At 45.8% G+C, this 23,192-nt stretch overlaps 1 protein-coding gene across 2 annotated transcripts; it reads right to left on the bottom strand.

The window, feature by feature from the left end:
• Positions 1-6,524: 6,524 nt before the first annotated feature.
• ATMIN (ATM interactor) lies at positions 6,525-21,653 on the bottom strand. Of its 2 annotated transcripts, none has more exons than XM_049622883.1 (4): positions 21,306-21,653; positions 11,955-12,080; positions 10,974-11,173; positions 6,525-10,312 (listed from the first exon to the last, which is right to left on the bottom strand). In XM_049622883.1, the coding sequence occupies exons 1-4, from the start codon at positions 21,636-21,638 to the stop codon at positions 8,500-8,502; spliced, it is 2,472 nt and encodes an 823-aa protein (XP_049478840.1). In that variant the 5' UTR covers positions 21,639-21,653; the 3' UTR covers positions 6,525-8,499. The 2 variants fall into 2 exon arrangements, with proteins under 2 accessions (XP_049478840.1, XP_049478841.1); XM_049622884.1 differs by lacking the exon at positions 21,306-21,653 and adding an exon at positions 20,342-21,298.
• Positions 21,654-23,192: the final 1,539 nt, after the last annotated feature.

Here is a 23,192-nt window from a genome sequence, read left to right as displayed (position 1 = left end):
CCACTGTTTGAAGTTCATTCATCCTCTCCCTGTCTCTCTCCCGCCCCGTCCCATCCTTCTTTTCTGCCGTACTCTTTCCTCCCACCCTCCCTTCCCCTGTCCTTTTTTTGGTAGTAGAACCAGGGGAAATTGAACCTCACTCTATGGGTTCTGAGTTATTCTCAAAGCTCCCATATGTATGTGTCACCTGCTTCTGCTGCCTGGCCACTTACAAAACGCAAACGGGTAATGCCATTGTTGCCTCTGCCTGCCTCGTCTCTCTACTCCCCGCTGGAAGCCATGTGGATGGCGGGGACTCTGAAGGGCCGTCCCTCAGTGATGCCCATGTCAGCCCTGAGCCAACTGGCAGGGGCTCTCTCCTCCCCACCCCAATGCCTTAAGCTTAGTGTAAGGGCTTGTTTAGACCACATTATTTCCTGATCTTTTGAACCAGGCAGATATCGATTTGTTGCTTCATTTTCTCTTGCAACAAAGATCTGGAACATTGCTTTAATAGATAACTCCAGCCTATGGTCCAAATGAATATCCTTGTGTCCAAGGTGTCCTAACCTTACATCCATGGATATACCATATCCACGACATGCTGCGTGTGCCAGGGTTTCATATACTTATAGCCTCGTGCTAGTCTCCACGTCTGGAAAAGTTTTAGCCACAGGTCTATAAAGTCCATCTTGGGAAGCAGGTTAAGAATAATTTTTTTTTTAAATGTTGCTGTGATTATTATTGCCACCCTTCAAGCTTCCTCCAGCCTTACCTTCGTCTAATATTTGGGAACTGTACAACTCCAGACAGACACGGAATAGGGATGTTACTTTCTCCCTTCCCCTGTCCTCCTCCTTCCCTCATTTTACCCCAATGCATATTTCCCAAAGTTGTATATAAATTAAAGATTTGTAAATGAGTTATATTTTAAGTGCCAAGTGACCATGCTATGTAGAGAAATGCTCTGAAAAACCATTTTGTAATATGAGTAACCACTTAGCTGCTCTGTAATTACGTAGTTTGCATTTGCTTAAGATAGGTTGTACTTGGAACTCTGGACTTCCTGTCCCCCCACATGATAGGTAGACAGAACATATGACTGTGTTTGTAAACATCTGCTTTGGTCTTTGTAATGTCTCTAGTTTAGGTGTTTTTTTCTTTTTCTGTTTCGTGGTTTTTGCAGAACACTGGACATGCAGAAATGGTTGTAGTACAGCGGTCATTAAAAGGTGTATTTTGCCTACAGAGATTGGACGCTTCTTTATACTTTAGAGGCAGTTTTTAGGTCCTGCCCACCCCTTCCCTGAGTGAAGAAACCATCTGGATTCTGCCCCCAGGAAGCCACTCTGGTTTCCCACTGTGTCTGGACCGTGGTGGTGTTGGACCCGATGTTGTGTGAGGGCCCTCCGGCTCTGGCCCCTGCCCACCTAAGTCAGTGGCTCTGCAAACCCCCTCTTTTAAAGAGCAGGATGAGGACTAAGCTCAGTACACGTAAAACAGGCGAGAGTGTCTCGGGAGGGAAGCCTCTACCAGCGCAGGTGAGGGACAGAGCCTCGCCCAGTCAGCCCAGAGGTGTTTACATTTTGAGATCTCGAGGCAGTCTGAAAACACTGATCTAAGTTAAAACAGAATATTTTTTTCCTAAGAAAAATTCTTTTGCTGAGATAAGGGTTATAAATTCTATAGATTTGGGGGTAAACATAATAATTTAAAATTAAGAGGAGGGCAGGTCTCAACAAAGGAAGGGCCCAAATTCAAAGATTTGTAGTATCCTTCCTTTTAAGCAAATAATTAGTTTGGCCAACAAAATACTGACTAGGAGACTCCTCTGTGAATAGATAGGCATGTTTTGCGTTTGGCATCTCTTTAGGTAATTTTTCAATTAACCTGATTAAACTCCTCTGGGACCTTATTTGCATTAGCCTGGGCTTAGCTTGTTTTCTGTGGAGAAAAAATCACTCCAGGTTTCGCCTGTTTCCATTCAGATTAAATCAGGACATCCAGACTGGTCTTTGATGTCCAAGTCTAATGTTTGTTTATTTTTGAGAGAGACAGAGCATGAGCGGGGGAGGGTCAGAGAGAGGGAGATACAGAATCAAAGCAGGCTCCAGCCTCCCAGCTGTCAGCACAGAGCCCAATGCGGGGCTCGAACCAACAAACTGCAAGATCATGACCTGAGCCCAAGTCGGATGCTCAACTGACTGAGCCACCCAGGCGCCCCCATGTCCAAGTCTAGATAAAGGCTAAATGTTTAATAGAATGCAGTCCCGATTAGGGTCCTAGGTCACCAACAAAACTTTCAGGGGGAAATCCCAGCATTTAAGGGAGTTAAGCATGTTAACATGGGCTCAGTTGGGTTTTGGATCCTCTAGTCTTCTCTAAACCAAGCACAGAGCGGGGCTGTGTTTCATTTCTTGTTGTATTAGTTTGGGATGTGTCATTAACAAGACTTTCCAAACTCCTATTTTTCTCGAAACCTTATAAATCACCTGATGGAACTGTGGCAGCACCTGACCCAGGGCTCCTGCAGGGCCCGAGGTCACCTTCTGGATGAGGCCAGGCTGAGGCCTGGGGGTGCTGCTGAGGGTCTGGGTGAGGCCAAGGGAGGGGCTGGAGGGGTGGGAGACCTGGGCAGACAGATGTCCTGACAGAGAGATGAGGGGGTGGCACTTTTGAAGGGCGAAGGGAAGACTTTAAATCAGAAGGTCTGGCTACATTTGGACGAGTATGCGGGACTTTGGCTACTCAGGGAGACTTACCCTCATTTTTAGCTTTATTCTATTTATCCTTTGTATTATTGTGAAATTTACCCGTACTTCAAGCACCATGTTATGAAACTATTTGAACCCAGAATCACATTGGTTTTCACTCTCCCTCCCTCCAAGTTCAAGAGCTTCAGGACCTAGAGAGACCACAGAAGCCCAGCCTATCTCTCGGTGGGTACCCCCAGCTGGCCAGGAAGGCCAAGTTGCATAACTCGAGGCTTCACATCTGGGGCTCTTTGGGGTCCAGTGCTTGTGCCATCTTGGTGCTGCATTTGGGGGGTATTGAGAAGCAAGGTGGGGAATAAACTGAGGGGCTCCTATGGCGGTGACCAAGGGCATATCAGGGCTATCCCTGGTACCACAGGGAACACTCTCCCACTGTCTGCCAGGCTCATGGGACCCTGGTGCCAGGAGACCCTCAGTGCCACGCTCTTGCCGTCCAGACTACTCGGCCCGGAGTTCTATTAGCCACACGATGCAAGAATCCCCTTGAATTTACAAGGCACTGTTCTAAGAGTTCTAAGCCCCTTCTGGGTATCCGTCTCTTTATCCTGAGCAAATGCACGGGTGTCAAGGATCATCTTCTCCCACAACCCAAGGAGAAACCAATGAACAGAGTGTGTTCAGTCAGGTCAATTCCCAGGTATGGAATAGCTGGAGACCACATAAGGCAGGAAGAAGGCTGGAGAATGCCATTCCTTCCTCTAAGCTGGAAACAATTTCAGACACAGGACGTGGTGAAGATGAAGAGGTAATGTACGTAAAACGCCAACAAAGATACGTGATTTTTCTGAATGTATTGATCAAATCAAATATAAATAAGTGGATCATTTCCCTTTAATGAATGACTGTCCTCTTAAAATTGTAGAGGGGTGCGTGGGTGGCTCAGGTGGTTAAGTGTTCGACTCTCGAGTTTGGCTCAGGTCATGATCTCACAGTTTGTGGGTTCGAGCCCTGCCCTGCATTGGACTCTGTGCTGACAGCACAGAGCCTGCTTGAGATTCTCTCTATCCTGCTCTCTCCCTCTCAAAATAAATAAACTTAAAAAAAAATTAGTGCCAATGTTCAGAAATCTTTACGTATAAGCAATACTCCTAACATCCACTGCTCATGCTAAATCAGTGTGAATATTAAGAGGCTGCCAATACCGTGGATACCACTCCTTACTAGCCCCTGACAAAACGTGGCACGTATATGTGAAAATAGTTCTTGTTCCTGATTTAGCTCAACCTACAGACATTTCTTCCCTGTGTATCTTTTAAAATCAAACTATTTGTCTGCTTATGAAAACTTCTACTGTTAACTTGAAAACATACTGTAAGCCAGTCATATTTTCAGCACTACAGGACTATTACCAATTTTATTTGTTTTAACGTGCATGTGTTCTGAAGAAAACTAGAAATCAGACATTTAATTTGGGATAAACACCACTAGTTCTGATACTGTTCATGACTCTGTAGGCTTAGTTTCTGTGCTTATTCACCCAACCCTCATGACTGATTTCTGTAATGTAACTTCAGGAAAATGGAATGTCAGAGAGCTACTTATTATGGTAGTTATTTAGAGATCACCAGGAAGGGAAGGATAAAAAGCTGTAAGCAAAAGCAGGAAGAAGATTCCAAGCTTGGAACAAGGTCTTATTGACATTATACCATGCTAATAAGCTCAGGCCTTTATGCAAAAAAAAAAGTAAAAAAAAAAAAATAATAATAATAATAAATAAAAAACCAAAACAAAAAAACCTTGTTCACATTGAAATGACATGTATAGTTTTGAGAACGATAAAGTCACGAAGGAGATACATTTTCCTTTCAAAGGTTTTCGTTTTTTCAAATATTTGACCATTTCGCGATAAACTAAAAAAGATATCACTTATTCTGTTTTGTTGTTTCTTTTTTGTAGCATCCTGACCTATAATATTAACCTGCTTTACAATCAAGTATCAAAAGTTAGTGGGAGGGGCCTTGGCAAAGTTTCTACTATGCAACCATCACTACTTTGTGGACTTAGAACAAAGTTACAAATGTGTATATTTTGTTATTAGTAAGGCAATATAAAACATAGAGGTTTTTTCCTCAAGCTTGTTGAAACAAATGAATGACTATTGGTACTCTTCCAGTTCAAGTACTATAGACAATGCTTTTATTTACTCACATGGTTTGGACATTTGCTCCTTTCAAACGTGCACGTTTTTAAGTGTACTGCAGGCACTTGGGTGTCTCAGTCGGTTAAGGGACTGGCTTGATTACGGCTCAGGTCACGATCTCATGGTTCATGAGCGTGAGCCCCACGTTGGCCTCTGCGCTGACAGTGTGGAGCCTGCTTGGAATTCCCTCTGCCCCTTCCCTGCTCGCGCTCTCTCAAAATAGTAGTGTTAGTTCGAGAACACTCATAAACTGGGAATCCCCTTCATCTTTAGCCTGCCTCTCCTAATACGTAAGCTAATACATCAGGGTGTCTGTTAACAGTGTTCATACAACGGAAAGACCTCTTTGGATTTAAACGCTGAAAAACAAGGGTATTTAGTTGACTACCTTCTTGGCCATAAGAACATTACACTAGCCAGCATCTTGCTGAAGAAACTAGAGGGAAATTCCTGTCATCTGACAGTCTTTTAGATGATGGGAGTATGAAACCAAAAGACCGATCTGCTTTCCTAGCGACAGATCTGGTGACACTATAACGCACTTCCAATGGGAACACACACACGTATACTGTGAAATGTAAGGAAACTGAAACTGCATAAACACCTGAGACTTCTTCATCCCTAAATCCCCAAAGGTACAAGTTCCTCCTCCTCTTTCTTTAAAAGCCTTTGGAAGACCAGTGTGAGAAGCACTGCTTTAAATATACCAGATAGTAAATGCTCCTTGGAGTCAATAGTAGATGGCAGGTTTTGGTGAGGTTTGGACTGGAGTTAAGATAAACCATCTAAAACTGAGGCCATAAAGGATTACACGAAAGTATCACCCTGTCACTTGCCACTATTAATAAAACAATTCAACTTCACTAGACTGACATGCTTACATTATCCTCTGATCAAAAGTAGCCTCAAACCTTACTCAGCATCTTTCAGGTAAGTCCACAAATTTTTCTATTTTCATTTCCCCTTTATATCAAGGAATCAGAAACATACTGATCTGGCTTTTCACAAATCAGTGACTAAGCAAAGAACTACTCATGTTGTAACCCTCTCGTTTTTGCTCTTAAGCTAGCATTACATTATTTACAAAGATAAAAGGGACCCCATTATAAAATGGCCGTGACTTGGGGGCACCCGGCTGGCTCAGTTGCTTGAGCGTCCCACTTCAGCTCAGGTCATGGTCTCGTGGTTTGTGAATTCAAGCCCCACGTCGGGCTTTCTGCTGTCAGCAAAGAGCCCGCTTCGGATCCTCTGTCCCCGCCCCTCCCTCATTTGCATGCTTTCAAAAATAAACATTTAAAAAAAGTAAATAAAACGGTCATGAATTGGCAAATGCATGAATTGGGGGTAATTCCCTTCAAAATTCTCCAACAAATGAAATCCTAAGGTATATAGCTTTTCTCAAATAAAAACTCTACATCATAATAGAAAGTTTGGTAATGGATTGTCTTTTCATTTTCTACGAGGAAAATTAGTATATTGTCGCTAACAAAGGTAAAACAGTAATGAACATAACTAGGCACAACCATTTGATCCTGTGACTATCGGAAGCTAAGGGGTCTGTGAAATGTCAAGGCAACAAAATAGGTCAACATTATGCGTATGTCAAAGAATTCACAAAAAAAAAAAAAAGGTAGAATTCTCACTTCTCTTTAATCACAGGATTTCATTTTTTACGAATAATCATAGGACAATTCAGGTAACTAAGGTTTGGGAGGGAAACAGTTCTTACTTTACATGAAGATCTACGACATGCTCCAATTTTCTGTAAGTAACTCTACTGGCTGAATTAACAAACATTTCCACACAGACAAAACAAAACAAAACAAAACAAAACACATTTTTGTTTAAAGCCAAACATCACTGCATTTGTATTTACAAAAAGCCATAAACGAACATGCATTTCTCCCTGACTAGGAGAACTTAAATAAATGTTTGAACATTAAGGCAGTGACAGTTCTAAAACATAATGAAATTCTAAGTTAAGGCTTTATGTCTGTTTTGAAACCCATATTCATAGGCCACTGTGACCACAGCAAACTTTTATCTATCGGGTTAGGTTCATCCGTCCTGGATAAGTTATTGATTCACTACCAACTATTCTATGGGACAGGAATTAATACTAATATCATCCATTTAATGAGTTATTAGTCTACTCCTTAGGTTTTATTTTGAGGATTTAGTCTTCAGCAGCATAAGCATGTGCCACAGAAGGAACTTTTTTTTTTTTTTTAAATAAACTTAGAAAACTTAGGGGCTGCACCGATTTTTCCTTGACTGAAAGTTGGCCAACAACCAAGAATTCCTGATTTCCTGAAGAGAGAAAACCTCCAGAGCGTATCTGGCCATGCTCCCAACTAAAAACGTGGATGTTCTTGATTACTGAAGTAGTTGGTCTTCATCTTCTTTGAAGACTGGTATTGCTGTCTAAATAAAGCAACAAAATGTGGAATCCCATAGTGCGGGTGGATCTGTTATGTACTTCTTATCCTCAAGGCACAAATACTACCCTTGCTGGGCCAATGTCTTTCCTTACTCCAGGAAAAGATGAGAGGTGGATGAAGATTCACTTGAGAATAATTGATTGCACTCTTGCCCTATTCAAGCTTACACAAAGTACGGAGATTTAGGGGGGAATGGCCTCTTCGCTCTCCATTATTGTTTTTCTTAACATTTAGACACAACTCAGATCCAGCCTATGGGTCCACTTTGAGAAGCAGCTCTGGAGCGCCCCCCCTCGCCTACTGGGGAGAGCAGCAGGGGTGTTCACAGGGCATACTCCAGGATGAGCTAACTGGGCACGATTCCACAACGCGGCGTTTCCGCGGCTGGGATGACAGACGGTCACTTCGACCAGAAGGATCTCTATTTACACTGAGGGCTGGCCGCTACTTCTTGAAGCAGTAATTGTTCAGAAACGCGTCTTGTGAGGCAAGTACAGTACACTTACGTTGGGATCACTCCTGGTTCGTGTGGAGGAAGAATAAGCATTGGTTACCTGAAGACGGTCTCAAAAGCTAAAGCTGGCTGTAGTTTTCCTTCGTCTCCAAGTCAGAAAAAAAGGGAGAGGTCAAAGCCGACGAAGCTGCAGGCGGCAGGAGCCCCACGCCACCTAAGCACTCGTGCCCAAATCTGCTGCGTGGCGTCCGAGTTCTTTAGATTTACTCTCAGGAAACAGGAACTTCTCTCCAACACCGTCAGATATTTTAGGTGCAATTTAAGTCAAGCGAGTCACATTTCAACTGAAATGTTTTGCGGATTTGAAAAGTCTGTACCCTAGGACCTGGTAAGCTTGGCTTCAGCTAAGTGCTAGATGGGTTTTACAGGTGTGAGACACTCTTGTTCTTTTAAGATGGGACAACTAACTGTGAGAGGGCAAATGGAGGCAACACAGAAACAATCATTTTTAGATCAACATCTTACGCTTTATAATACACTCACATTTATACACAAATTTCATGTTTACAAGTACAAAAGGCAAAGAACCTCCAAGGACCCAAGTAAACGCATCAGGAACTACATTCAACGGCGTTAACACTGTCGTCCTACCCTCCATTCGCTGAACCCGGAAGGAAACTGTAAAGGCCGACCCGCGCACAGACTTCACGTTTAGAAGTTGGAGACCGTGTGTGGTTCCGCACACGTCTGGGTTTCTACAGAGCTGAACTGAGATTCCATTGTGTTCCAGGCCAAATCGGCCAGAAGAAAGTCGTCCATTGCGGTCTGCGTTTCGTTGCTGGTGAAGAACAAACTGCCCAGGGTCTCAAAGCCAGAATTCATGGTCTGTGTTTCTGTGCTGTTCAACTGAACTTTACTCTCTACGGCAGGTATGCTTTTAGCAGCGGACATTCCTTCGGTCTGGGTCTCTGTGTCAGACGAATCCGTACTCATGGAAAAGCTGGAGTGTTTCAGAATACTTCCCAGAGGCAGATGGGGGCTACTGTCTAAGAAGAAGTTTAGGTCTGTCTGTGTCTGCGTGTCAAACATTTCGAGGCCTAAGAAGTTCGAATTTCCCCTACAGCTATAGGACTGGGCAGAGGTGTCCGCAAGGAAGAAGTCAGTTTGGGTCTCTATGTCCAGAGATTCCAAGACTGGCTCAGTGGTCATGGTGTTAAGCTCACTCTCTTCAGTTTGAGTTTGGATATTTGAGGCGGAAAAGAACTCCTCGATATCAAAATCGATTGCGGGATTCTGGGCTGGGCCAGATGGGAGCTGGGTGTCAGGTCCAGTATTCGGGTCAGACAAAAGACTACGATTGTCCAGTGTCTGACCAGGCAGGTTACTTGACAAGATGTTTTCTAAATCACTTAATAAATCCATCGTCTGGGTCTGATTATCCGTCATGTTCTGTGAAGGAAGCATACTGTGCTGTGCGCCGAAGTTTATAATCGGTGCAGATTTCTCAATATCTTGATTTAAAGTCTTAGGGTGGTTCTGAGGTAACAAACCATGAGTGACAGTCCCTGCTACTAGGCTGCTGCTTATGATATTGTCTGTGGAAACACCGTAGGATGAATGGACGCTCTCAAAAATGTCTCCACACATTACAGCTTGGTCCATCTGGACTCGGCCATCTGTCAGACTCTGCATCCCGCTGGTCTGGGTTTCTCTGGAGATCCCGCCTGGCTGGTAACAGGCATCTGCGAACGTGTCAGTCTGAGCGGCTATGGAAGAGGTTACCTTAGAACCGGGTAAGAATGTCTGAGTGTGAACACTAATGGGAAGGGAGACTTGGGAACCAAACGTCAAATCCGTTTGAGAACAGGAAGATACGGAGGAATCAGGGCCGGCCCACTGGGAGGAAGGTATGAAGTGCTGTGTGGCGTAAGACAGGTCCGTCTGCACGTTGATTGAAGAAATGCCATTCTTCTGACATGTGTTTCCTAGTTCTTGTAAAGGATTAGACAGGCTCTTACCCAAGTTCACCTGAACACCTGTACTAACTGGCTCCAGAGCAACAGGATTCACGATTTTTGAAAGAGGGAGACTCTCCTTGAGACAGCCAGCCTCTGAATCTAGGCCGAGGATCAGGGTTCCGACCGACAAGGGCAGTATGTGCACAGCGCCCGGGGCGGAACCCTGATGATCCACGCCCAACACCACGGGCTGGGCCGAGGAGTCGGCTGTAGGCACAAAGACAGGCGTGGGAGAAAACTGCAGAACAGGAAGTTTCACCAGAGCCACTCTGGGCTTGGGTAAAAGCAACTTCTGAGGGCATCTTGGAGGTGTCGTAAGAGTCTGCTTTCCGGCATTAGAGTTGCAAGAGTCTTCAAAAGTAGTGACTAGTTTTATTTCTGAAGTTTCTAGTTCTTGAGTGTCTGGTCTTGGAGCTGGCTGACTGCTCAGTGACTCGGTGGTCTTACCGGACAGCTTCTGGCTGTGCAGGCAGTTTTCCATTTTCCTTTTCTTACTAGGTGGGTCCCTGAAAGCAATGACAGAGTGAAAAGAGAAAAATGAGCGTAAGCTGCAGCTGTCTTCAACCCGGGGGCCGTCTCCTCAGCTGCTTCCAAACACTGCCCCCCACACCCACGGCAGAGGTCAGACTTCACCGGGTGAAGAGGAGACCTCCCTCCGCGACTCTCTGAGAACTCGGCCTGCTGTGATGGCGGGCAGAGAAACACGTGAGTAGGGAAGGAGAAAGCGCCTCCTTTTTTGGGTATACGTCCAAGTACCAGAACTCAGCTTAGCTTAGCTCTGGAAGCAGAAGGAAGCGAACAGATTATATAATGCAACCTTTACTGTTCCTAAAGTAGGAAGCTATTACTCCAAATATAAAGCTGACCTTTAAAATGAGGTACAGTTTTATGGTAAAACTGAACTCAACACTCTAACATCCCTCTGACAGAAATGCTGGAAGTGGATATTTTTAACCGGGAAGGAATAAGGAAGAACCGGGTTAGGCGGGTGCGGATCCTTTCCTAGTCCTGCCGAAAAGCTCTGCTCTCCCGAAAGTCCCCTTCTTCCACATCACGTCTTGTCTCCGTCCTTCCTCCTCTCTGCCCGCGACAGCGGCTCTCCAGAAGTTTCACCTGAAACTCTTCCCACAGCCACTGACTTGCGGACCGGCACTCCTTCCCCTTTACCTGTGCTCTGCAGGGATCTCGTGGCCAGTTCGGTAGATGTGGGACTGTAAGGCGGTCCTGCTGGCGTAGGGACAGCCGCACGTGCACTGGAAGGTCTTGCCACAATCCTCGGCGTGCCTTTTCAAGTCCCACTCGGTGCCGTAGGAGTTGCTGCACTTACTGCACTTATGCTTCTTTTCGGCGTGCATTTTCATAAAGTGCTGGGGAGAACACAGGGGGGGAGAGTGGGCAACCGCAAACGCTCAAAGCATTCCAGACGCGACCTGCACGCCCGAATTAGCGCTGACCTCACAGGACAGACCGCAGCCGGTCTGCGCCAGGAGAACGGAGAAGCGGGAAGGCTGCGGTCTGTCACGCGCCTCTTCTCCTAGTCACTCCTGCTCTGGGAAAAGTGGGAGACGGTTTGGCAAAAACTTCCTGGGACCACCGTTTAGGGGTTCCAGACGAGTGTCGCAGGCGGGGGGGGGGGTCCGCCACGCGTTCCTCGGGACCCTCCAGCAGATGCTGGGGGAAGGCTCGCAGCCGCCAGGCTCTGCCAGTCCTAAGGCACCTCTGTCCCCACTCGCCGGGCCCCCTCCCTAAGGTGGCTGCTGCTGGAACTCTCTGCCTGACCTCCGTGGCTACGTGCTCCCTCAGGAGACCGTTTCCTACGTGCCTTTGCGCCTCTGGCCTCAGAGGCACCCGGGGTCACACGAGACAGCTGGACACACATTTCTCATTTGCTGAGGAAGCAGTCTTCTGGTCTCTCCTCCAAACCCACTCCCGGACATCTTCACCTCCACAACAAGCTACGTCTCCTCCACTCGCGGTACCCCCACTCACGCTCTCCCCTCCAGGGAGACTCTTGGGCAGCCGGCTATTCCCACAAGCAGCTCTCTCCCCGAGTTCTCCAGTTACATTTGGAAAGAGATTGGATTGCACGCTAGGTTTACGTCACCTGTGCCTCATCCTCAGAGAAGTACATTAAGACAAGTAAAATACCTGTTTTACGAGAGAAAATTGAGAAAATGGTCTGTCAGGGCCTCTGGGGCATCCTTCAATTGGACAACAGTAGAATTTCGGTACGGTTTTCAAATCTTTTCTTATTGTTGGATTTACTATGCCATCCTGCAAAAGAAAAAGTTACTTTGAGCGCTTATTTTCAAAAAAACCCAATAGAACTGGCTGGGAGCAGAAACAAAAAATGACTTTTTCTTGGGGATCTTTTAAGGGTTAATAACGCTCTAAATTGGATCGTGGTGCTCGTGGCACAACCATGTGAATCTACTAAGTAACTAGATTATTCACTTAAAATAAGTACACGGTGAAGAAACTGTAGCTCAATAAATCTGTTAAATTTTTTCCTTAAGTTTATTTATTTTGGGAGAGAACGAGAGAGAATCCCAAGCAGGCTCCGAGCTGTCAGTACTAAGCCTAATGTATAGCTCGATCCCATGAACAGAACCGTGAGATCATGACCTGAGCTGAAATCAAGATTTGGATGCTTAACCTACTGAACCACCCAGCTGCCCCTGTTAAAAATTTTCAAAACAAAAAACCTATGTTGTTTAAAAACCTTCTATCCGTTCCTTTAGAACTCTTCCTTCTAAACTCAAAATCTCTCTCCTTAAAGCCAGGCTCTCTGTTCGTAAGTGTATATTCACAGTTTCTGAGGCTCAAGATTTTGGTATCGTCCCTAATTCTTCCCTTCCCTTTCATCCCACCCTCAATTAGTGGGAGCCCCTGAAAAAAACCTCCTTTGATTGTGGTCTAGGCCTTCCCGACAGCATCCTGACTTTCTCGGGTCATCACGCTGCCCCCTGAAGTAGCTGAAGCTAGTTGACAACTTTTTATACAACAGCGTGAACACAGGCACCGTACTATGTGTGAAATTTAATAACCATTTTAATCATCTGTACTATTAGAGCTTTTGTTACTGTGTCAGGCACTGTTCTAAGCACTTTATATACATCATGTCGTCCTAATAATCCTTTGTTATTAAGTACGTGATTAACTTTTTGGCTGGGAGTTTAAAATAACGGGTGACTTCATTTAAATTGAAGCGTTCTGTCTCGGTGCCCTTGATGAGCCCACATACCGCAGGGGTAAGGTACCCATGACCTCCAGTGTAATTCCCGTCTGGCCCTAAAGGAAGGGGATGGTGGTGGCAGTGGCGGGGGTAGGGGGGTGAGGGGTGGGGAAGGACCTCTCTATAGGTCACTGGAAACAACAGGACTCACGGGTACAAGAGCACCTGGCTCTGGGGGTCCCAAAGAGATCAGGTCGGGCCACTTGCCGCTAACAAAATCCACAGGCAGAGAGCCAAGTGGTGGAGAAACCAGAAAGGGATTTATTTCAGTGAGGCCAGAACTGGGAAGACAGTGGACTAGTGTCTCAAAGACTGTCTCCAAAGTGCTGAAAATACTTCCAGGTTTATGTAAGGAAAATGTGAGACAAAGGTACGTGCGGGTGGGCAGTGAAGGTCAGGTTGATCACTGTCCTGGGGTCAGTCATGTGGGGGTCTTACTGGTGTGAAGGCGGTCCCTGTTGCTAGGGTCTCCATCTTGGGATGCTATGCCTGCTGGGTCTTGTGCCCGGGTGAAGAGATAAGCTGGAAAGAAGAACTTAATCACTTAAAAACTACAGACTGAGGTCAAAGTGGACGTGGTCGAAGTCCTCATTCACTTGGGCCTCACGTGCTGCTGCAGCACAAAGATACTCTGCTTATCTAGTGTTCTGATGAGAAAGGACTCATACTCATGGAACATGTCCACTTCCTTCTCTCCCATCCACATTTCGGGAGAAGGGAGGAATGAATAACCAGGTGGCTAAGACTCCTCTTTGCCTTCCCGGTGGATCCCAAGAGGAGCATGTTGATCTTGTTGAGTCTGTGTCCACTCATTGAGAGGAGAAAAGAAGCTATTTTTTTTTTTTATTTATCAATAACATAATTTATCTTTCCATATTAAATTCAATTCGTTCTCCAGGTCTTCCACACTGGTCCATCCTTTTATAATCCTACTGTACTGTCTAGACATTCATATGCATTTGGGTTAAATGGTCCCTTAAATAGTTTTCCTTTGTTTTCAAATTTGGTAGCAGACTTGATATTCCAAAAACTTGTCTGTATCTCTCACCTATAGGTGTGTTATACCTCCAATCTCCAATTACAGACGTGTCTTTTTCTGCTCCCTTTTCATCCACCACCCTACTCAGACTCGTACAGACTCGTATTATTCTCACTTCCAACTGCACTTTCTATGAAGGCCCAGTTTGTCCCATATCCCCCTGGCTCCCTTCAGGCAGGATGCAATGGTAGAAAAAGCCATTTGGCATTGAAAGCCCTGTATACCATTTTTACCAGCAATTAGGGGCGTGGCCTTGGACAGGGGATTTAACCTCTCTGAACCGGTTTACTCATTTTTAAGACAGATACTATAGTTAACTCTCAGGATTATCTTGTACTAGATTAGCATAAAGCCTAGGCCAGATCACATTCTCAGTAAATAACATTCCCTTGTTCTGCTTACCACCCAGATCTAGGGACCTATTTCTTGTTTGAATTCCAAGATAGTAACTAACTTAAGCTATCTTAAATACCATCCTTTTCTCCTAGAGTTCCTGTCTCCCTAACTAAATTTCTCTCTTTTTTTATAGTTTATTTTTTGAGAGACAGCAGGGGAGGGGCAGAGAGGGACAGGGAGAGAGAGAATCCCAAGCAGGCTCCACAATGTAAACGCAGAGCCTGACTTGGGGCTTGAACTCAACAACTGTGAGATTGTGACCTGAGCAGGGATTAAGAGTCAGACGCTTAACAGACCGTGTGACCCAGGCGCCCCTCCCCAACTAAATTTCTTAAGGGCAGAAACTAGTTTGTACACCACCTCCTATTGCCTTAATGCTTAAAGAAGAGAGCAAGTGCATGCTAAATGCAGAGCATTTTTAGAAAGGCAGTCCAGGGTAGGACAGGTTTTCAACCCTGGGGGGGCCTCTGAAAAATCACGAGATTCAAAAAAGTATTTCTGCCTGGTTCCAACTCCAGGTATTCTTATATAATTAGTTTGGGGGGCAGATTAGGGATCTATCTACCTACCTATCTAATGTTTTACTTCATTCATTCATTCATTCATTCATTCATGAGAGAGAGACTATGTGCACGCAAGCGGGGGCAGGGGAGGGGGAGGGAGGAAAAGAGAGAACCTAAGCAGGCTCTGTGAGGAGCATGGAGCCTGATGTGGGGCTCGATCCTACAACCCTGGGATCATGACCTGAGCCGAAATCAAGAGTCAAATGCTCAACCGACTGAGCCACCCAGGCACCCAGGGATCCATATTTGGTTTTTAAATCTTCCCATATGATCCCAAAGTGCAACCTAGCTTAAGAACCTTGGGTGTCGTGGTTAAGCCCACAGGTTCTGGAATATTGACTGCCATGGTTTGAATTCTCTACCCTGTCACTTTCCTGTGACCTTGTGAAAATGAAGGTTTCCTTATCTGTAAAGTAGGCATAATAGGGTTTAGAACAGTGCTTATCACATGATCAATTAGTTATTATTGCTGAGTTATTTGCTGTGGAGAGTTTTGTTTCTTCTTTCGGTTTTTGCCAACTTAATGCCAATGACCTAATCTAAACCAGTACTTTACATTAAATATTGTACCTGTGAAAGTATGACTGAAAGGCTCTTTTGTTAGAACACTGGCATCTGGCAGCTTTAATGACAACTGATGTCATCTCTCATCACCAAACTCATCCTATTCACCAATTCATCTAGTGTTTTGTTTTGTGTTTTTAACGGCATACTTTCAATTAACTTATATTTTTTCCACCTAGTGTTATCCGCAAAAGAAAACGAAATGTGGGGAGAATATTAGGAAGACTCAAAAATCCTCCATTCACCTGACCATCATCGAATTCCTCTTACTGATATGCCAGGAAGATGGTCCCTTCCAATGCTCAGGCTGTCCAACGTTCCACAAAACTGCCTGCAGGATCACTACAAAATTCATGCTCACTTCTAATCCATACTCAATTCTGCTTAGCAATCCTTTTATTATCCCTTTTCAAACTCCCAATCATGTTCTCATATTCCTGTTCACTTTTTAAAAAATTAATGAACTTATTTTTTAGACAAGTTTCAGGTTCACAGCAAAACGGAGTAGAAAGCACCACGAGTTTTCAGCTACCCCTACCTCCCCAAACACGTACAGTCTGTTCCACTATTAACTATTATTCCCCCATCAGAGTGGTACATTTATCACAATCAGTGAACCTACAATGACCTATTATTATTATTACCTAAAATCCAGAGTTTATATTAGAATTCATTCTTGCTGTCGTATATTCTACGGCTTTTGACAAATGTGCAATGACATGTATCCACTGTTACATTCTCACAGAGTATTTTCACTGCCCTAAAAATCCTCTGTGCTACACTTATTGATAACTCTCTCCCCACTTTTAAAATTTATTTATTTTTTTAGAGAGGTAGTGAGTGGGGGAGAGGGGCAGAGGGAAAGAGACAGAAAGAGAAAGAGAGCGAGAAAGAGACAGAGAGAGAGAGAGAGAGAGAGAGAGAGAGAGAGGGAGAATATCTTAAGCAGGCTCCATGCTCAGTGCAGAGCCTAATGCGAGGCTTGGTCCCCCAACCCTGGGATGGTGACCTGGGCTGAAATCAAGAATCAGACGCTCAACCCCCTGAGCTGTCCAGAGGCCCCAACCCTCTTTCCCCTAAACCCATCCTGACGACCACTAATCTTATTTGCCCTCTTCAAGAATGTTGTATGGTGGGAATGATACAGTAATGCAGCCTTCTCGGATTGGCTTCTTTTGTTTAGTCCACACGTGTATCTAAATTTCCTTCATGTCTTTTCACAGCTGGATCGCTCACTTCTTTTTAGTGCTGAAGAATACGCCATCCTCTGGAGGTTCCACAGTTCATTTTCCACTCACCGACTAGGAAGCATCTGGGTTGCTTCCAAGTGTTGGCAATTACTTTTCTTGACAGGTTTTCTACCATCTCCCTCCCTTTCCTTTCTCGCTGCCATCACCATTAGTTGATGTCGCCCTGACTCGCGGTTTGCACTTTTATCACTGACCTCCCAACCAACTTCTAGAACCTCAATCTCTTTTTCATTCAGTTTGCCAGATTCATTTTTCTACACTACAGCTCTGATTATGTCATTACCTCACTCCGACATTTCTAGTGACACCCAAATCTTCCCGAGTCTGAATTTCTCTCACTTGAGACATTCAAAGTCCCTTACTATATAGCTTTGCATTACCTCTCTCTTCTGTCATTTACCTCTTTCTGCTTTTTACCCATCTTGTCCACTGCGGCTACTTAAAATCTTCCAAACTTTTCAAGGGGAGGAATGTTTTTGTATGTTCTGTTGCATGTGAGAATGCTTTGAACAGAGTAAACGGTCCAGAAAAACCTGGAGCGTTATACTGACTCTGTTCAAGAGGCCATCTAAGCCAAATCTGTATCATGCACCAGGATGAAACACTACAGAGAGCCGCACCAGGATACCTGGAACCCCCAATGCCTTTTTACAGGCACAGCAACAACGTGATACTGTTCACTTTCCTGCTTTCTGAGGGCCAACCCCTCAACCCTCCCCATCGCCACCTCTCTACCCAGCTCCTGGGCTTTCTTCCCATTCCAGCTGGAGACAGAAAGCTCAAAGGGTAGGAAGGCTGAGATGAGAATGGGGAAGATGAGAAATGGTGATGGCACAATACCACGTGAACTGCAGTGACAAAGTGACGTTTTGTTCTGGCATTCTCTATATATGTTCAAGAACAAAATTCACCAGACTCTTTGTGATTTATCTTTTTTGTGTTCTTCCTTTTTTGGGTAAATGTTACATACAAAATATTTGAAAGTAAAAAAAAAAAAAATTTGAAAAATGTTTATGAAACACTTTACGTAAAGAATTTGAAAAAAGAAAAACTTTGAGATGAAACAATCAAAAAATAAGGCGGAAAAAAGTAAACAAACAGAAGAAGAGAAAAGGAGGAGGAAGGAAACACTTTAAGGAGAAAGGATAAAAGGAAATGACTAAAAATAGTGGCAAAAATTGGGAAAAAGAGGCAAAAGTATTCTAGCACCTCACTGCCTTCAAAGAAAGCATCCTAGGAAACAATTAGTTTGCTCTCTTGTCCTCCTATTGTAAACTTAAAATTGGAAGTCTTTGTACAGTATAGTCTATAGAGCAACTTGGAACCTTTCCTTCCCTTTGCTTTAAAAAAAAAACAAAACCAAAACCAAAAAAAAAAACCTTCCTGGCAAATCATTCAAAGCAAATCTTGCACTGAACATAATACAAAATCCTTGAAGCCATGCTTTAAAAATATAAATGCTGCTGGGCAAGAAAATCTTCAAGGGCCCTCCTGTCCCCTTCACTGCTTTCAAACACAAGGAATAAAAGAATCTCTAACAATTGAGAAATGCCCATTTACTACTCTTCCTTTCCCTCAAAGCCCCAGCTTTCATTTCCCAAGGATAACCCTGTAGGCAAGGCTGGACAGGGTATTTCCAATTTCTTCCAGCAGATGGAATATAGACATAGGTCGTAAGAACTCACATAACACCAAAAAGCAGCACGTCCTTGCATCAGTCCCCATCCTTACCCATCACCCTTCAGAAGCACTCGTTAATTATTTACATTAAGAAGGGAGTTATTTGGTTGAGTGCAGGGTATCTTGTGAAGAAATTCTAAAAGAAAATAAGAACCATACAGCAACAGATGAGGAAGGGAATAAAAGATTATCAAAATCTAGAAAAAAAAAAACACTAAGAAAGAACTAGAATTATGCAAGTAGCTGTAACCAAGAGAACGTGAAGGAAACTTTCCACGGACTATTATGCAAACCCACCAAGCGGATACACTCAGACCACCTTTAGGGCGGAAAGTAGGCACACGCACTTGACAGATACTGGAGTCTCTCCAAATGGCTTTCAAAACCACAGGGATCTCCCAGTCAGCTCCCGTCCCCGGGCCTCCCCTCCTCCCTCCCTCCTTCTAATACTCTGACAAGCGTCAAGAGTGATGTTTGAACTCAAGAGCCTTCTTCTACTCAGGATGCAGAGCAAGGGTAAGATTCACCACACTGGGGCTGTGGCACCCTCGTCCAGATGCGGCTGTTCTGTCCTACAGGTTGCCTTCGTGAGAGATCGAACCCCTTTCCCCCGGTACAGCAGATGCTCGGGGGTTGCTGGGTGCTATGGTTAGAAAGGCGGAACAAGGCAGCAGAGTGAGCCTCTTTGATGAGGGGGCGGGGCGGGAGAGATGGTTCTGGGTGAGATTTCTTTAATTCCTGCTGAAACAGGTGTCCCTCGTGACCTATGAAGGAAACTCAGCAGAGACCATTTTTCCCTTCAACATTTCTAGTTTGGAAAGGGATCTTGAGTTCACTGTGCTGTCTTCAGACAAGAGACATCCGAAAAGTGCCTTGCAAGTGGGAGAATGGCCTCGCGCAGCAGAAGCAGCAAGGGAAGATACGGCTGCTTTGACAAATACAAGTAGAGATTTGACTATCAAAATCTGTATGTGCCTCAAACATACTCCTTAAGCCTGTTATATTTTGTATTTTGTACATTGTGTTATACATCACATATGTGTTGGTATGTTTTGTGTATGTACTGGTATCTTCAGAATTCCTAAACGTCACGTGTTTTAAAAACATAATTAGAAATAAACCTGTTATATGCTATCAAACTAGTCCTGGAGAGTAAATGCCCTTTATGCTTCACCAAGTCTAGAGAAGTAGAGAGCTGCATTCCAGAGAAAAGAACAATAAAACTGTTGACAAGTGCTTGTTAGAGTGATATTCAGGCCAACACCGGAGGGTCCTGGTCGGACCGGTGGCTTCTCTTGTACTCCAGACGTAATGTGTCTCGGCTGTCGATCGCTGAGGACATGACTCTAACGGCGGGTGACGGCTGTCCTATACGAGCTCAGGGAACCAAGCTGACGCAGAATTCCTAGCAATACACAGTTCACCCACTGAAGTGTAAATACGAAGACAAGGAAGGATTTCGGTAAAATTTCGTGCGAAAGAGAAAACACAGGACTGAGGACCACTCCCAAAGACCACTGAAGAGTCACTACGCTCGGGTCCTGGAAGAAACCCCAAACTATTCTGAGGGCCTCCAGGGTCCACCCACTTTTCCCGACTGGGCTCCCCCATCTTCCCAGGAAAACGATGGTGCTAGACGGGGACTGCCTCTCCTGGGCCACACGTCTGCCCGACTAGGGACTATAGCCTCAAACCTGCTGCTCATTCAATTCTCATCAGAGGCCCGACTCCAAGGAAGTTTCCAAGGACGATGCACCTGAAGGACAGACAGACAGGGACGTGCAACACGCCAGGTAATTCAAACTTACTCCCGAGTGAATCCAGACCATCAAAAGCTACATATTCACCAAACTTTGCTTTGAGTGAGTGTCATGCTGTGTAACTATGTCGCTGTTGGCACGGAACCAAGTGTGCGAGAGGTGGTGGGAAGAAACTTCCTACTGTAGTGACTGAGAAATTATAACTTGAAAGGCCTAGGGTGCGGCCGGACATCTGGATTTTCCATAAATTTTCCGCAGACGTGCACTAAAGGTTAAAACGCACTGCCCCATTTTACAGACGGTGGAGGCGATGTTCAGACTACTGTCATGTTGACGTACGGGTCCCCTCTTAAAGAAGATCTGCGGGGAGAAATTTCCCTTAGGTCTCGGTGCAGAGCCAACCCGATTCTACCAATACCGTGAAACTCGTAACTGGCGGTGCCTCGAGGCAAATCTGCAGCTCCCTCCTAAACACCGGGCAGAACCCGAAGGCCCCAGGGAGGCATTGTGGGTGTGGTGGAAAGAACTCGGGCTTTCGAAGCAGAGACGGGGTTTAAATCCCAGCTCTCGTCCGGCTGCGCAACCTGTTTCTCATCAAGAGGCTGGGGATGACGGTCCGGGCCTCACGAAGTTGCGGAGGACCACCGAGGTGCAGGGGTCCAGGGGCCGGGCCGCCAAGCCCGAGGCCGGCAGTCCCGGCACGTCCGAGCCCGGCAGCGGAGCCACATGACACAGTGTTTCCCGACTGCGCGTTCCTGCGTGCTAGCTCCCACTCTGCCCCGCCGGGACTCCCTGGCCGGTTTGGCCCGTTCTAGGGCTGGATGCCCGCCGGCCGGGCTGCGCGCGCGCACACACACACATACACACACACACCCCGCCGGCCGGGCTGCGCACACACGCGCGCGCGCGCACACACACACACACCGCAATCCCCGCCGCCGGCCGCGCCGCCCTGCGCGCCCGAGCTCCCGAGCGCCAGGCCCTGGGAGGCGTCGTTCCGCGGCGGGCTCACCTGCAGGCGGTGGCTCTTGACCAGGTGCATGTTGAGCGCCGGGCTGTTGGGCAGGATCTTGCCGCAGCCGCGCACGGTGCACAGGATGTTGGTCCGCACGGCCCGGGACAGCTCGCTCACCGACGGCTGGATCAGCTCCCGGGCCGGAGGCGCCGGACCCGCGGGCTGCTGCCTCGCCGCCGCGGGTCGCGGCCGGCTGCCCTTCAGTCGCCCGGGAGGCCCCCACGGGCCCGAGGCGGCGGCGGCGGCTCCCCTCGCGGCCGTCGGGACGGTCGGGGCGCCCGAGGCCAGAGCCGCGGACCCCGCCGCCGCCGCCGCCTCAGAGGCCGCCATGGCTGCCGCACGGCAGAAGGGCCTCGCCAGCAGGCCCCGCCTCCCGCCGCAGCCACTTCCGGCAGGGGGCGGGGCCTCCAGCCTCATTAGCATCCGGCGGGGCCGGGACGGCCGCGGCGCCCCCTGCGGGCCTTGGAGCGCGGGTCGGCTGAGGCCGGAGGGTTACAAAATTTCACCGGGGTCCCTTGCGAACGCATCGAAGGGGTTGGTCCCACTTGGGCAATAATTGTATGGAAGACAAATCAGTATAGTATGTTCAGGAACTTTATTTCCCAAAGATTAGAAACAACCCAAATATTAGCCAATAGTATGTTAATTACATCTATTGTCTGCTGAGGACTTACCATGCGCTAGACATTTTGTATCTCATTTTGTCCTCGCAATAGGTGTAGCGGGTATGTACTATAAGCTTTCCCCCAATTTTCAGAGAAGTAACTAGCCATAGGTCACATTATACAAATTAATTGCTAATAACTGAGTTAATCATTTTAAGAGAGGGTGGATTTATATGCCTCTATCTTAAGCGCTGAAATTTGATTACTGTTTGGGAAACAGTATAGTTCAGGGCAGGGTTCCAAAACCTAAGTACCTAGAAGGGCTAGCTGGACCACATAAATGAACACACATGAGACCAGGTGTAAATAGAAGAGAGAAATGAGGACTGCAGAGTCATGGAAAAAAACATCCTTTGTTTAAAGGGGGCAGCTGTCACTCGTGTGTGGTATCACTAGATGTATTTTTCAATGTTTTTATGTGAAAACTTCCAATTTATATACCAGAAGCTGTGCTAGCTTTCTATTGCTACAGGTACAAATTGCCACAATTTTAGTGGCTTAAAACGCCATAGATTTGTTATTTTATAGTTCTGTATGTCAGAAGTCTGACATGAGTATGAGGCTAAGCTGGAGGTGTGGGCAGGGCTGCATTTCTTCTGGAGGCTCTACGGAAGAAGGTGTTTACTTGCCTTGTCCAGCTTCTCAGAGTCAGTAATGGTGAGTTGAGTCTTTATCACATCACGGACTTCTCCCTCTGCTCTCTCCTGTTCCTCTTCCACTTTTGAGGACCTTTGTGATTACAGTAGGTCCATTTAGGAAATCCAGACTAATCTCCCCTTTGCAAAGTCCCTTTGCCTTGTAAGGTGATATATATTTACAGATTCCGGGAATTAGGATGTGGACATCTTTGAGGGGAGGGCATTATTTTGCCCATCATAGAAGTTCTGATTTTAAAAGTACTGTGGGACAAAAAAACAAAAACAAACAAAAAAACAACCCCGCATCTATGTGCGCGGGATAGCATCCACAGGCTATTGTTTCTTTTGGCATGGGGTCTCAGAGTCCAATTGCCTCAGCTTATTGTGGGTACAGCCACTTACTGGCCTAAGATCTGGTATTCACTTCAGTAGAATTAGACTGGTAATTCTGCCTGCCATATAGGATTGTTACGAAAATAAGATAATGCATATAAAATACTTAGCAGTGACCTAGTAAATATTCCATAAACGTTAGCTGTTGAATTTTGCAGACTCTACCTAAAGCACAATAAATTCCTTTG

This window comes from Panthera uncia (assembly GCF_023721935.1).
Source record: "Panthera uncia isolate 11264 chromosome E2 unlocalized genomic scaffold, Puncia_PCG_1.0 HiC_scaffold_20, whole genome shotgun sequence".
In the NCBI taxonomy this organism is placed as follows: domain Eukaryota; kingdom Metazoa; phylum Chordata; class Mammalia; order Carnivora; family Felidae; genus Panthera; species Panthera uncia.
This window is presented reverse-complemented; position numbering and strand designations above follow the sequence as displayed.

Coding starts and splice junctions, on each gene's coding strand:
- ATMIN (XM_049622883.1), bottom strand. CDS start 21,638: ATGGCGGCCTCTGAGGCGGCGGCGGCGGCGGGGTCCGCGGCTCTGGCC. Junction 12,081..21,305: donor TCAAGAGCCACCGCCTGCAG/GTGAGCCCGCCG, acceptor TTTCTTTTGCAG/GATGGCATAGTAAATCCAAC. Junction 10,313..10,973: donor GAGATCCCTGCAGAGCACAG/GTAAAGGGGAAG, acceptor CATTGCTTTCAG/GGACCCACCTAGTAAGAAAA.